General features: G+C 26.6%; 1 protein-coding gene across 1 annotated transcript; it reads right to left on the bottom strand.

Annotated features, from left to right (window-relative positions):
- Window positions 1-5,227: 5,227 nt before the first annotated feature.
- On the bottom strand, window positions 5,228-12,917 carry LOC145834161 (immediate early response 3-interacting protein 1-like). Its single transcript, XM_082941525.1, has 2 exons — window positions 12,806-12,917; window positions 5,228-6,448 (listed from the first exon to the last, which is right to left on the bottom strand). Exons 1-2 carry the CDS (start codon window positions 12,908-12,910, stop codon window positions 6,311-6,313), a joined length of 243 nt encoding a protein of 80 aa, XP_082797651.1. The 5' UTR covers window positions 12,911-12,917; the 3' UTR covers window positions 5,228-6,310.
- Window positions 12,918-14,290: the final 1,373 nt, after the last annotated feature.

Below are 14,290 nucleotides of genomic sequence, written 5' to 3'. Positions count from 1 at the left end.
TTTATTGTACTAGTTTCTGTTTATTAATAACGCTGTTTAAATGAATATTTTTGAAACTTATTTTAGAGAATCAAAACTCATTTTCACGTACAAATTTCAGTTTGTAAATATGTCTCTTAAAATGATTTTCTAGATTAATATCTATACATCAAACCACTAACAGTTATTTTTATGTTTGCATGGTAGTTTATGAAAGTAGAAAAATATTTTTATATAATGAAAAATAACAGTTGATGTATATTTTATATATATCAGAGCTTGTTTGTAACGAAAACAACTCCAATTTTTTAGCGTGTTTCCTAGACTCAATGTTTTTTTGTTAAACATCTACTGGTACTAACATGAATCTCACAAAGTTAAAAATCACCTACAAATTTTAAAAAATAATTTACTAATAACTAGTTAAGATATTATTTAAATTATTACACTGAAAAAAAAATCATACAATACCTTGGTAGCATTTTTAAAGAGTATTATTTAACCGTTATTAGCTTTAAAAAAAAAGAAAATTACAATATTTTGTGAAGCAATAAAAAGTTTTACAATCTTATGGGTATAAACAGTAGCTAGAATATTGACCTTTCATAGTTTATATTGTAATCTAGTAGACTATTATTCTACTATTGCCAGGGTTTGTACATTGGTCAAAAACAATGATTATTTTAAAATTCGGCCAGTACTATTTTAAATGTCAGTTTTATAAAAATGAACTTAATTAATACTACTTAATTTCTAAAACTATTTACATTTTCACCTCTGATAAGAAATTGTATGAATAAACATGAACTGAAGTTATGGTAGTAACAAAATTATCATTAATTGTTGTTTTCAGAAGAATTAAAAAATAATAACCTTATTTTTCAATTTCAAATAGTAAAACAAGTTTTCAAAAGCGTATAATTGATTTTTAATCTATAAAATATTTTGAGAGTAATTAATATATAGAGACATAAATAAAGTGAATCAGCTAAACAATATATAATTATTACTCTAGATTACATCAATTTTTACAGGTGAGACAATTACCATTTTTTCATTATTTTTGTAAATATCAACTAATAATTAAGGTTATTAAAACATAAAGGTAATTAGCTTTTTTTTCAAAATTCATTTAGAACTATAAAAGATTTTCAAGATTATATTAAAAATATTATTAGATGCTTACTTTTATCAATGAGATGGAAACTAAGAAACTTAATAACATACTATGAAGAACAAATCAGAAATTTAAATTTACAAACAATAACTTAATTACACTGATTAAATTTTTTCTAACAATAAAAAAGTAATATAGTAAAATCAACAAACCAACTTAACTTACAAATCAACAAAACTAGCTGCAATATAACAAAACAGAAAAATTACAATTCATTATACTTTTATACTACCTTTTAAAACTTTATACAACTGGGAAAACACTAAGTTAAATTATATTTTTACCAGTTTAAGATGTGTTATACTAAAAATATAAACTAAACATGAATGTATTTAGGTATACAAACTTTACTGTATAAATAACTCAATACTACTTCCACTCAAAACTATGGTAATTGTCTAGGTGTAACTTCAAGAAACACACTTTTTTGTTAGAAAAAATCCCCAACTTCTAAACACATCTAATATACGCAAAGTGCTTAATAAAACAACGTTAAAGGTCAAAAATTACTCCAAAGTAAAATTTAAAACAAGTAAAATAATATTTAGTAACTTGAAAACAATAAATAACATATTAAAGCTTAACAGTAGAACACAACTGATCGAAAGAGTTGTTACTGATTAAAAGTATAAAGTTATATTACTAAAAACAAATGTCGTAGTTTTATGTTCAGTTCAATTCGATATTCACCAGGTTTCATGTTGAATTTCAAAAAGCAACCAGTTGCCTTGATTTAACTCTACATTTAAAAAAAACCTGTTATCTAGGGAATTTCCGCATGCGTTTTAGTTATTTTTGTCTTTGCCATTATATTCGTTATTCATTTACTACAATGTCTAAGTAATTTCCAGGGGCGTCGCGGGTGAACGACTACTCGTGTTTGGACAATTCAGACTCTTAATATGTTTTAAAACGGTTGTAACTTAAAAAATATCATATATTACAAGTTACTAATACAAAATTGAAAAAATATAAATGAAAATTGTAAAGAGGTTTAAATAATACCTACGGTACAACTAACAATTCACACCCATATCATTTCCCACTCGCGTACAAACCATCCAAAACTTTGTTCTACTTTCAATCTTTATATACTATAACTTTTGTTTATTTTTTACTACCACTGTTACCTTTATGCCTTGGTGGGTATTCGGTCTTAAAATATTGAGCGGTTCCCAATACCTACAAACAACTTTTTTCTTTCAGAACGTCAATTATTTTTATAGACATGGATAAAATAATGAGGTAGACTTATTATTAGTGAAATTCGTTTTTAATAAATATTCTTTTGGTAAAAAAAGTGTTTGTATGTATAAAAAAGACCTACACACGCATCTTTTATTAACATATATAAATAAATATACGTTTGCTGTAAAAGTTTACCTGGTTTAAGTTGTATTCACCTAACTGAAAAATTGCTAGTTTGCTTAAATATTTATTTAACGAGCTGTGCTGACCTATGTGAAATAACACTAAAACGTCAGATTTTTTACTAAGATACGGCCAATATCAGTTGTTCCTACCTGAATAAAAGTTTAGTAAATTTAATCAATCAGTTTTACTTTGGATACAAATGAAAACTGTTGTTTATTAATTTATAACTTATCAAAATCGTTTTACAAAATGTCTCTACAAACTCTAGCTTGTGTTACTTCAAATCAAAAAATTCACATATAAAGCCACTATCTACCACAAAAATGGATTAAAGAAATTTCTTCGATAGGGATTACATCGGTTCTAATGGAGAAAATTTAGAGCTAATCCTAAATTTTAACCGTTCAAAGTAAAAACTTTTAAAACCTACTTTTAGACTTACTTAACTTACCAAGACTGGACGAGTGAATACTTAAATGTAACAAACTATAGAACAAAAAACCTGTAAACTATAAAACTTTAACAATGGCAATTCTGCAAAAGTTTATTAAATACGAAAATGAAATTCTAAAAAATGTCTTCAATAGATTTACTAAGATACCTTTCGGTCTTAGAGTAATACACTACATACTTTTATTTACTATCTTGACCTTAAACAATAATTTTTTCAAATATATAAATTAAAGAAATATGTATATTAGAAAGAAAATCAACAAAGATCAAAAACTACACTCAATTAGGCAATTAGTTCTGCGAGAAAGTAACATGAGTATAAAATAACATTTGAGTGGTAGAAATGAGTTTGTAAGAAGAGTAATTTACAACAAGATACCAACATCAGAAGTAAACAAACGAGAACATTAAGATTCATAAAAACATAATTGATGATATCTAATATATTTCGTTATAATTTTGATAAGATTGATGTAAGAAATCTGTAAATTTTCATCAGAAACAAAATTAAAGAATCTTAGGTTTGTAGAAATATCAATAACAGGCAAGAAACTTTTTTTTTGATAAACTAACTATCCTTTTAACAAAACACCTTTCAACTAATTTCAACTGAAATAAACTCATATTTCATTATCTAGCACTGCTTTTATTCTATGATGTGAAACTCAAAACTAAATCATACTTTTTTAGAACTTAACATTTAGCATAAATTTTTTAACAACTTAATCTGAAAAAATACGCATTAAAAGTTTACGGAATTTTCTGTAAAGGTCCCATTGGTGCTTAAATCCGTTATTTTTTATTATTTAAATAATCACTACTGCGCCAGTAGTTTCTAGAAAGTGTTTTGTATATGCAAGATACTTGAGTACAAATATATTTTTAAACCAGAATTTTCCGAATGAAGCGATTTTAGTAAATTGGAGGACAATAAATACTAATGGGACATTTAGGCTGTAAAGAGGCGATAACTAACTATTCCGGGGTTTTTTGTAGCGAGGGAGATAATGAGTTTAGAAAGCCATATTATGGTTTAGAGAAAGAGTGGGCAACGTACGGCCCGCGGGTTGTCCACCCCTAGTTTAGATCATAATAGAAACGTGATGTTTGGAATATTGAGTTTTTATGACTTAACCCATTAAAAAATGTTTTTAACTAGTGTCAACAAATTATGCATTAAGTTTTATTATAACTAATCACATGTTAGATTTGTTTATTCTAGCTTAAACAAGACATAAAATGAGTAGAAAAATTATTCTAGGTTTTATGTATTTAGAAATAAAAAATGATGTTGGTATACTTCATGCAATTACCATATCATAGTTCGCCTAATTTGTGTTATTAATTAAAAGTGTAACTGAGATTTAATTTAAATACTTATGCAACATTTCACAATATATTCACAGAAAAAAAGCTTCAGGTACAATAATAGTTTACAATTTAACAACAAAATTAATAAATTTTGTCACAGTTGTGCAATAATAAATAGAGCTAAATAGTTAGCATTGAGATATGTTTAAGAAAAATATATCTATTTTACTTAAAATATCCCAAAGTGGGCCAAGTGGCCCCCTTAGGGACCATGAGCAGCAAAGGGGAGGCCTAAAGTCACAATTTGAAACTTACACTAGGTATTCTGGAGTTGATGATGAAGAGCGAAAAAAGGTCTTAGACATCTTTAACGTTTTTTGATTAATCTTGTTGAATGGGAACATAGCTTCCAATTTCTTTAAAGGGTCCTTTAGAAGAAAAGTTTGGGAAACCCTGATTTAGGCAGTTGGTTCACATGAATTTATTTTAAAAATGGATTATAGTATTGGCAACCTTATAGTGCAGTTTCTTAACTGTCATTAGATTTAACACAAAAAAAAACTATAATTACTGTTAAAAGTAAGTTTTGGTAAAAGTTATACTAAAAAAAACTTTGAAAGATTTAATGATTACTTTACTAAACTATGTTAGAGTTCAAACACTTCAGGTATAAAATATACTTGAATATCGAAAAAGTAAAATATATGTTTGTAAAATTTTTTGATCGGTTTAAAGGGTTTTTAATAGAAGATAAAAAAACTAGACCTTTTTAACCTTTCAAAGTAACAATTCTTTAACAAAAAAGAAACGAAGCATTTTTTGTCGGGAAGAGGACTAAATTCCACGAGGATACTTTTGCACGAGGAGACAAAATTGCACGAAAACAAGTAGTGCTAGATTTATATCGAATAATTTGTTTAAACAAGTCACGGGTGGTAATTTATTAAACACCATTATTAGGATGTCTGTATTAAAAAATATATATGAGATGTTTTAGTCAACAGTTATAAACAAATTTAAAGAAAAAAATTTTACAACAAAAAAAAACAAGTTAATGTTACACTCGAGCAAAAACTAGACTTATACCAATATAAATGTTTGAAATACTTCACTAGTAACTTGAATGCACTAAAACAAAACTGTTCCGCATGAGTAAAACACACTCGTGATGGAAAAGTTGTTGAAAATTGTTGAAACTCCGTCCAACAAAAGCAAATAAGAGCTTTTAAAACTGTTTTACATGAAAAAAATAACATTACAAATTCTGGCATCACAATAATAAAAAATTAACTGTTAAATAGCAATATTTATACATAATTTTCAATTAAACAAAACTATTTGAAAGTTTTTGTAAAAAGGCAAACACAAGCATAAGCAAAATAGTATAAGAAAGAAGTTTAATACAAGTTTTAATACAAAATCTTAATCCTTCGCAAATGTTTTACAAATTGCAGAAGCAATTACTTATATAAAACTAAGTAAACTTTAAACTTTTGTTTAGCAAAATATTTTTTGAACAAAAGCACACAACAAGACACTGTGTAAAATTTGGCAACGTTCTAACACTATCTTGAAACTTTTATAAAATACAAATTGTTGGTTTTAGCTTTTTGTGAAAATTAAACAACTATAATTAACATGGTTTTTCAACAACGGGTGCAAACCAAACAAAAGTATTTTTAGAAAATTGCAGGTCAAGCATGTGGGTAACATCAAAAATATTTTTCAGCTAGGTATGAAAGTCTTTGACATAAAAACTTAGTATTTAAACAAACTGTTCTGCCGAACAAAACAAGACACTGTAAAAAAGTTTAGTAAACATAATTGAAAATACTTACATTTGAGCACGAGCAACATCAATAAAAAACAATTCAAATAAATATGTTCAATAAAACAAAAGCTTTTTTGGAAAAATAACATGCAAGTAACATCAAAAAAATTTATTTAGTAACTGTATATAACATAAAAATATTTAACAAAAAAAAATGTTAGGGAAAAAACTCAAAATAAAATCATTCAGCCGAACAAGAGTAGGCAGAATACAGTGAAAACATTGAAGAAAATAAGCGGAATTCTCATCACTGTCCTTACAGCTTTCACCAAATTTATTATTTGCTGTTTCACACCCGGTTCTTCCCCGAACCCTCCCGTGTTCTGTTCAGAAAAAAATAAATCATTTATTAAATGTATTAAAATATTAATAAATATACATAAATAAAGAAAACAACTAGTTACACTATTTCAATTTTTACAGAGCATACTTAAAGGGCTTTGTAAGAGTTTGTTACAAATTGTAGAAATTTAAAATGACAGTAAAACTGTTTCATACAAGCTACTAAAGGTTGAAATATCAGTTTTTCTGACGTTGAAAGACACTTTGAAAGTTGGGTAGTTTAAGGTTTGTACAAAAAGTTTTTTATTGAGATTTTAAAACTTAGCATAAGTATTTGGTAAAACGACAATTCAATATTTGAATTAAAACTTTTGCGATTCATACTTTAAAAGTAAAAGTAAGAGATTATGATAATAAAAAAAATTAGGAAACTAATTGTTAATGAAAAAGTTACAATAGTAATAAAAAGCAAGATTTTGGTAGGTTATGAATTTATTTTTATTTTACTTCAAAAAATAAAATTTAATGATTTAATTTATAAAAATTTAAATATCATCAGTCAAAAAAAAAAGATTAAGATCATTAAAAATAAAAAATTAAAAATTGTTAAAAAATCTTATTCAAATTGACTCAGAATTTTCAGAATTTAAAATGTTGGAATTTGAACTGTCATGAAAGGTAATAAGAAATACTTCAAAATCACAATTTTATACGTAAAATTTGAATATAAAGATTACTTACTATACTTTTACCTGGAAATTTTTTACTGAACCAACTGTTTATTAAGGACTGAATAACTCATTTATACTCATTTTTTGAACAATAACAACATTTAACTTAAGCCCTAGTGACTTAAACCCCTTTGTCACTTGGAACCCCAGTGACAAAGGTCCATAGCAGGGTTTCTCGAACTCGTTTTCATAATCATACACTTTTCAAAAACTAAAACATTTACTGTAACTTTTTTTTAGATATTGCACCTTTCCTGTTTATTTAGCATTTTCTTTTTCGCCTTTATGATCCATATGGGCAACTTCACTAATTTTGGAAAACCCTCGCCTGCAGCATTTTTGAGAAAAGGGCCAGGTTATCTAAAAAAGGAACACATTTAAAGGAAAGGCTTTTCAGCCATATAAACAACAAAAAAAAATACTAAACAAAGGTTTAAAACAAAGGAAAGTAAAATATAAAAGGGCAAATTTATCAATGAAAATAAAGTAAAAGTTGACAAAATAAAGAACTCAATAATGAATTTGAGGAGCAAAAGGAAATAAATAAGTGATTAAAAACCAAGTTTAAGGCTAAAATTTCATTTTAGTATATAGACTGGCAATTTTGAAAACTAAAGATTAAAAGTTTACAAAAACTTTCTTGACTTAAAAATGACTTGGAAGACAAAAGATAAGATATAATTTATTAAACTTTAATAGACGTTTTGTTTCATATTGATTTAATCTTATTTTTTTTAATTTTTGGTTTATATGAATACAACACGATAAAACTTGTTTTAAGATGAAAAATTATGAAACTAAAATAATATAATTTTTATGGTAGTAATTATAGAAAAAATAATTATTAACATTTAAAAATTTTTAATTAAGTGTATTAACATTGAAGTAAAAGTTTTATCTTGCCATAAGTTTTATCTGTTAAGTAAACTTAAAATCTGAGACTTTCAATAACTAAGATTTGTTATAATGATTGATAAAGAATTAACTATGTATTTTGTTATATATGTTTGTTGCAGTTAAAGATTACCATTTTGGAATTAATTAAACACTTAACAATTAATTAAACAACACTTGTTAACTTTTATAGCTCTGAGTTGTTTTGAGTACGTTTAAGAAATGTTTTAATTATTGAAAAACGGCACATGTTTATAACATTAAGCATTATGCTATTATTTTGCATTAGCATTAGCTACTGACTATTTTAATCGCTGTGCAAAAAAGAAAAAAAAAAAACTTGTTTAATATGTAGCTTTTCTTAGCTATAAAATGGCGTAATTGATTTAGTAAATACATAATTCTTTGTGCATAACTACCTCTTGGAAACCTTTTATTTTATCTAATTCAACTTATCATTTTTAAAATAACAGAAAGGAATTAACTTTAAAGCTTGATTTTTTAAGCTAAAAACTAAGAAATTATCAACTGTATGATCTACAAATTTAAATATAATAAACTATTTTTTCAGCAAAAATCTTAATAACCATAGTTGTCTTTACTAATAATTTTGGTATGATTTAAAACTTAAAATATTGTTTTTCAAAATCTTAAGCCCTGAATATTAGTAATCTGAATAATCATGTAACTGATTTATATATATGACCTCACACTATTTGAAGTTAAAAATTACAAATAGTATGATAAATATAAAGACAGATAAAAGAACTACTATTGTTGCATACATAAACAATAACACAGTATATTTAATGGGTTACAAGTATATTTAAGGGAAATACATTTATTATTTAAACAAAAGTACAGGCTCATTTTCATTAAATATTTGTTGGACACTGTGAAACAGGGTTGCCACAGGTCAAGCTGAGAAAAATTCCTGACTTTTCTAAATCAAATTCTTAATTTAAATTTATTCCAAAATACATCACACTTTATAAAAATCAAACACTTGAAACTATATAAAACTTTCAATCTTATAGTTCCACTTAACGTTCAGTATAAAATTTGTAACAAACAAATCTACTCTTATTTACTTTGAAAACTTGAGTTTTTCTACAAAATATTACAAATAATTAAACTTAACCATGGCATATACCTCTCTTATAACTTATTTTTCAAATTTAAACAACTTTGTAAAACTTTTAAAGAGGTAAAGTATACACATAAAATTGTGTCATAAAATACTAAACTTGTTGCTTAATTATAAAGAACTTTACTAAACATTTAAACAAAAAACACTTTAATTCTAAAATTCTGCAAGATAAACTTTTGTGTATAAGACAGCACTTTACTATAGAGCCTACAAGATTTGTTTTAAAGAAAGAATTACTTCATTCAGAGGCGGAGAGAATAAAAGAACTTTATAAAAAAAAGGATACCCACCAGATTTGATTAATAGGGTTATAAAATAATTACACAATAACCTAAACAAAGCTAAGATATATGGACCAGATAAGTTCCCAGCAGTTTTGAAACTACCATGTATTGGAGAAATATCACATGTATTTGAGAGCAAAGTAAAATATTTAATAAAAACATCTTACAATCAAGTTTGTCCAAGAATTATGTTTCTCTCAAAATCTTTATTAAAAGTGCAGATGAAAGATCTGATACCAGACCAAGACAAAAGTTGTTTAGTGTACAAATTTGATTGCTTCTGTGAATAAAGCTATATTCAGGGTTGCCACTCTTTGAGCCAAAAAATCTTCCCTGAGTGACCAAAAATTTCCCTGAGTAACCTTAAATTTCCCTGAGTTTCCCTGAGTATTTTTCAAATCTTAAAAAAAAAATCAATTTCACAACTATTAATATATCATCCTTTATAGCATTGCTTATAGTTATAAAATCTTGACCTGGTGGCTGTTTGTAACCAGGCAGTTTTTTCCAGTACTGTACCATTTTAACAACATTAGGCCAAATTAAAATGGCTCTGTCAGCTACCTGCTTTGACTCAAACCATCTTGCGGCGCAAACTGATAAAGGAAAGGTGGTTGACCCAGTTTAAGTTACATAGTCATCTCTTCTGGCCGATGTGTGATCAAATAAGCAATGGAGATGTTTTAAAACTTTTTTTTATTTTCCAAGGTGTAGCTTCAACACCGGACTTGAATGCACCATGAACAATGTGCAAGCTGCAGGACCCTGTGTTAATAAGTTGGGGTAGACCTGAAGCCTCTCTATCAAAGTCAACTTTTTTTGCAAGAGCAACGTTCACATTTGGTCCATCCATTGAAATTTGAATCAAATTTTTTAGGTTTAACTCTCGAATTTCGGTCAATAGGGCTTTTTTTAAATTATCTGCAGTACAGTGACCTAAAAATGCTGAAGTAAAATATTGACAGTGTACTTTTTTCTTCTTCATGCATCTCACCACCAAATCTAGTTGAGTTTTTTGCAAGACTTTATTGAAACACTCATCAAATGAAATGGAATAAAAAGACGAGCACAAAACTGTTTTTTTTTAAGACATCTTTAAATAATAAAGGGGCTATACCAAACTTTGTTATATATGAATATTTGGTTCTATTCATGCAGAACTTTTTTGCAATTTCACTATCAGGAAACATGGTAGTGAATAAAGTGTTATTATTATCGCAAGAGTTTCCTGACCAGTTTTCTTTGGTACACTTGTGAGCCCAATAAATTTCAGCAGCTGTTGAAGAAGTTGCAGCTGATATACTAGTTGAACTATTAGCCCCACCAAAATAAGAAGTAATTGCATTATTTTTACTCTTAGAGGCTTTCAATTTAAGATGTTTTTTCGACATACTGTGCGATTTCAATGCCCTTATACCCATGTTGGATAAGGCCATTGGTGTATCATCACCACACCACTTACATTTAAACTTCTCTTTGTCTACATCCTCAAGTAACCAATCTTTGAAGTCTTCATGGTTAAGCCAACTTTTTTTAAACAAGGTTTTAAACTGTACTTTACTCATAATACTTAAAAAAGCTTTTAAATTAAATCTGCAAAAAAGTTGTAAAGTATATTAAAACATTCACACTAAAAAATTCATTACCATTACTGCTATTACTTTTGAAATTATTATTTATAACAAAAATTTAACCTCTATTTTTTTAACAAAAGTAATACAACACTAATCTGTATTCATTTTAATTTTTTTTACTCTAAACAAGTAGTTGTAAACAAATAACAAATAACTTTATTATTTAAAAATTAAGAACTAATAGTACAACACAGTGTTTTTAAACTACATAAGTAACTAAAAATAAAAAGTTTATTAGAACTTTTCAATGAATAGTTAACAACAACTTTCATTTCTCTAAACTGTCTGATTTTACTTAAGTAAGTATAAATTTAAAACTTAAAAAAACTACAATGTTAATACTAAGAATATTGAAGAACTAGCCGCAAGGCTAAAAAAATTCTAAATAACCACTTAAATAATAAAAATTACTACTTTTGAACAAAATATTAAAACTGGATTAACTAAACCTCATTCTAGATCTAGAAAAAAAATTCCCTGAGATTTTCAAAAACTTCCCTGATATTTAGAGAAAAAATCAAAACTTCCCTGAGTTTCCCTGAGTTAAAAGAAAAATGCCAAAATTCCCTGAGTTTCCCTGAGATTTTCTACAGTTTGAAAATTCCCTGAGATTCCCTGAGTTTCCTGAGTTCCCTGAGTGTGTGGCAACCCTGTATATTGGTCAAACTTCAAGGCATCTCAACACCAGAATAAAGAAACATTTACCTGCTTGTGTTTTGAAAATTATTAAAAAAGAACCTGAAATTAAGACAACCGCAACCAAAAACGCAGCTAAAAGATCGTCAGTTGCAAAACACTTAATAAACAATAGTGATTGTACTAAGAAATATGACATATCCAAATTAAAAATAACTCATTATTGCAATAGTGTATTTGATCTTGTTAAGTTGGAGGCTATCTCAATATTTTTAGAGAAACCAGAATTGTGCAAACAAAAAGAATTTATTAACAAAGTGTCTTTATTTAGTTAAATTATCCATTTTGTTTCCGTTAGTAGCATTTTAGTTAAATTAATTATTATTTTACACTGATTATTTTTTACGCTAATTACTTTATTAGTTTTAAGCTTTTTTTTCTTTTTATTAAAAAAACTAATCATCATTTTATGTTTTGTTCTGCTGTTATTTTGTGATGAAAATTAGAAAAATTTGTATTAAACTATCACAGAAAAACTTGGGAGAGTGTTTCATACTTGTTATGCATTTTGTTTATATATCACAGTTTCATTATGGAAGTGTCTTTGCCAAAGATCATCAATACTAAAAAGCATACAAAAACTGCTTGTTCAAAATATTGATAGAAAAACATTGCAGTTTTATAAAGAATATTGAACTATTTTTTACTAGATGAAGGTATTGGAAAATTAGTAATTTTGTAAATTTATAGGAAAATATTGCAATTTTAGTCCAACTTTAGGAGGATTTTTAATTAATTTTTTACCATTTGAAGGATTTGGAAAATAAATAATTTTGTAAATTCAAACAGACAAAATCTGACGTTTTTAAAAATTTTGTCAAATTTCCTGACTTTTTTTCAAATACCCTTATACTTTCCTGAATTTTGTAATTTTTTTAAATTTTTTCCTGACTTTCCTGACCTTGTAGCAGCCCTGCTATAAAGTAAACTCTATAGCAGAGCAAAACATACACAATTAAAATCATTTTCAATACCAGTGAAATAAAGAAATATGAAAAAATAAATTTACCTGATCAGAGCCCCAGCCAACTTTTTGCAAAAACCTTTCCTCATGTAGAATGGCCAATGAATTTATAAAAAGGATGCAAGCTTCAGCCAGTCCATACAGCCCCATAGTTAATTCTTAATTCTGAAAAAAACAACTAGTATTTAAACTCAATGTTAGTGTTTTATTCAAGTTTAAATTTGTTGTTACCAACAGTACTGCTTAAAGTATTATACTAGTTAGTAACAATTAATGTTGGTAAGATTAAATTTAAAAACCTAGTGTTTCACTACTACAGAAATAGTGTTAAATTTGTTTATGCATAAGTATTTAAATTAATATTATTAAATTTCTAATCAAGTAAGATAGAAACTTGTTAAAAATAGAAACAAAAAAAAAAGAAATCACATATATTACAGTACAACATAATCTAAAACAAACACTCACGAGTATTCCAGAGTAAAAAGTTAAGCTCACATAACAATTAAATTACAAAAAACTATAAATGTTCTTCAACTTTTATTCAGTTCTTATCTTCTAAAACAGATATAATACTAAAATTTAATTTAATTAAAACAAAGAATTCAAGACGCAAACTTATTTAATCTAACTATTATTGATGATGAAACTATACACAGGGTGACCACTATTTAAAAAAAGTATAACAGGTTTTATGACTTTTATAACTGTAGGTTGTTAAAGGTACAAGTTTTTTTTTATCTATTTTTAGTTAAAGACTAAATTTAGGAAAAAAGTTTAGTAGTATTAAATTATCTAAAAGAATTTAAAATGTTACTTTAGATGTGTTATATAATAATTTAAACTTTGTTTAGTTTTTTATGGTAGACCTTACAAAAAACGTTTGTTTTAAATTCAATCGAGTATTTACATCACTGTAATTCTACCAATCCCTTTTAAATTAAAACCAAAAATATAAAATTAAACTATCTATTTTAACTGAAAAAAAGCCTTGTAGGTATGTCAGTTGGCAAGTATTCACAAATAAATTCTCAACATATAAAACAACGAAGTGTGGAAAATCATTAAGCTAAACTCCCCAAGCAAGACCTGCAACAAAAAAAACACCAACAATACAATCGTATGATCACTGTCACTAGTGTGAACTCACAATCTGCTGTTGAAAATTTAAACAAACCATTATCTAACTAAACTAATTAGTTTAATCAAGTATTTCGAAAACAACAAAATACTGAAAGCAGAAAGAAAAAAATTAATAACATTATTTGTATTTTAAAACTAGGTTGCCATTTTTTTAGTCAAAAAAAAACTGCCCTGGGTGACCAAAAACTGACCTGAGTCACCCTGAGTTTTTTTCTTCAAATTCTTTTAAAAAAATTTGCCTCTAGCACAAACTACTTGTACCTCATGCTCATTTTTCTTGTTAATAATTATATGGAAGGTTGTGTGTGTATGCTTCTGCATTAAATATTAACTAATCTTATGAGAAACACTGTTTTCAAAGATTGGACAACACTAGTCTAAACTCAT

This window comes from Thalia democratica, chromosome 4 (genome assembly GCF_965202585.1).
Source record: "Thalia democratica chromosome 4, ktThaDemo2.hap1.1, whole genome shotgun sequence".
NCBI classification, from domain to species: domain Eukaryota; kingdom Metazoa; phylum Chordata; class Thaliacea; order Salpida; family Salpidae; genus Thalia; species Thalia democratica.
Note: the sequence above shows the minus strand (reverse complement) of the source record. Positions and strands in the feature narration are given on the sequence as shown.

Coding starts and splice junctions, on each gene's coding strand:
- LOC145834161 (XM_082941525.1), bottom strand. CDS start 12,910: ATGGGGCTGTATGGACTGGCTGAAGCTTGCATCCTTTTTATAAATTCA. Junction 6,449..12,805: donor TTGGCTGGGGCTCTGATCAG/GTAAATTTATTT, acceptor TTTTCTGAACAG/AACACGGGAGGGTTCGGGGA.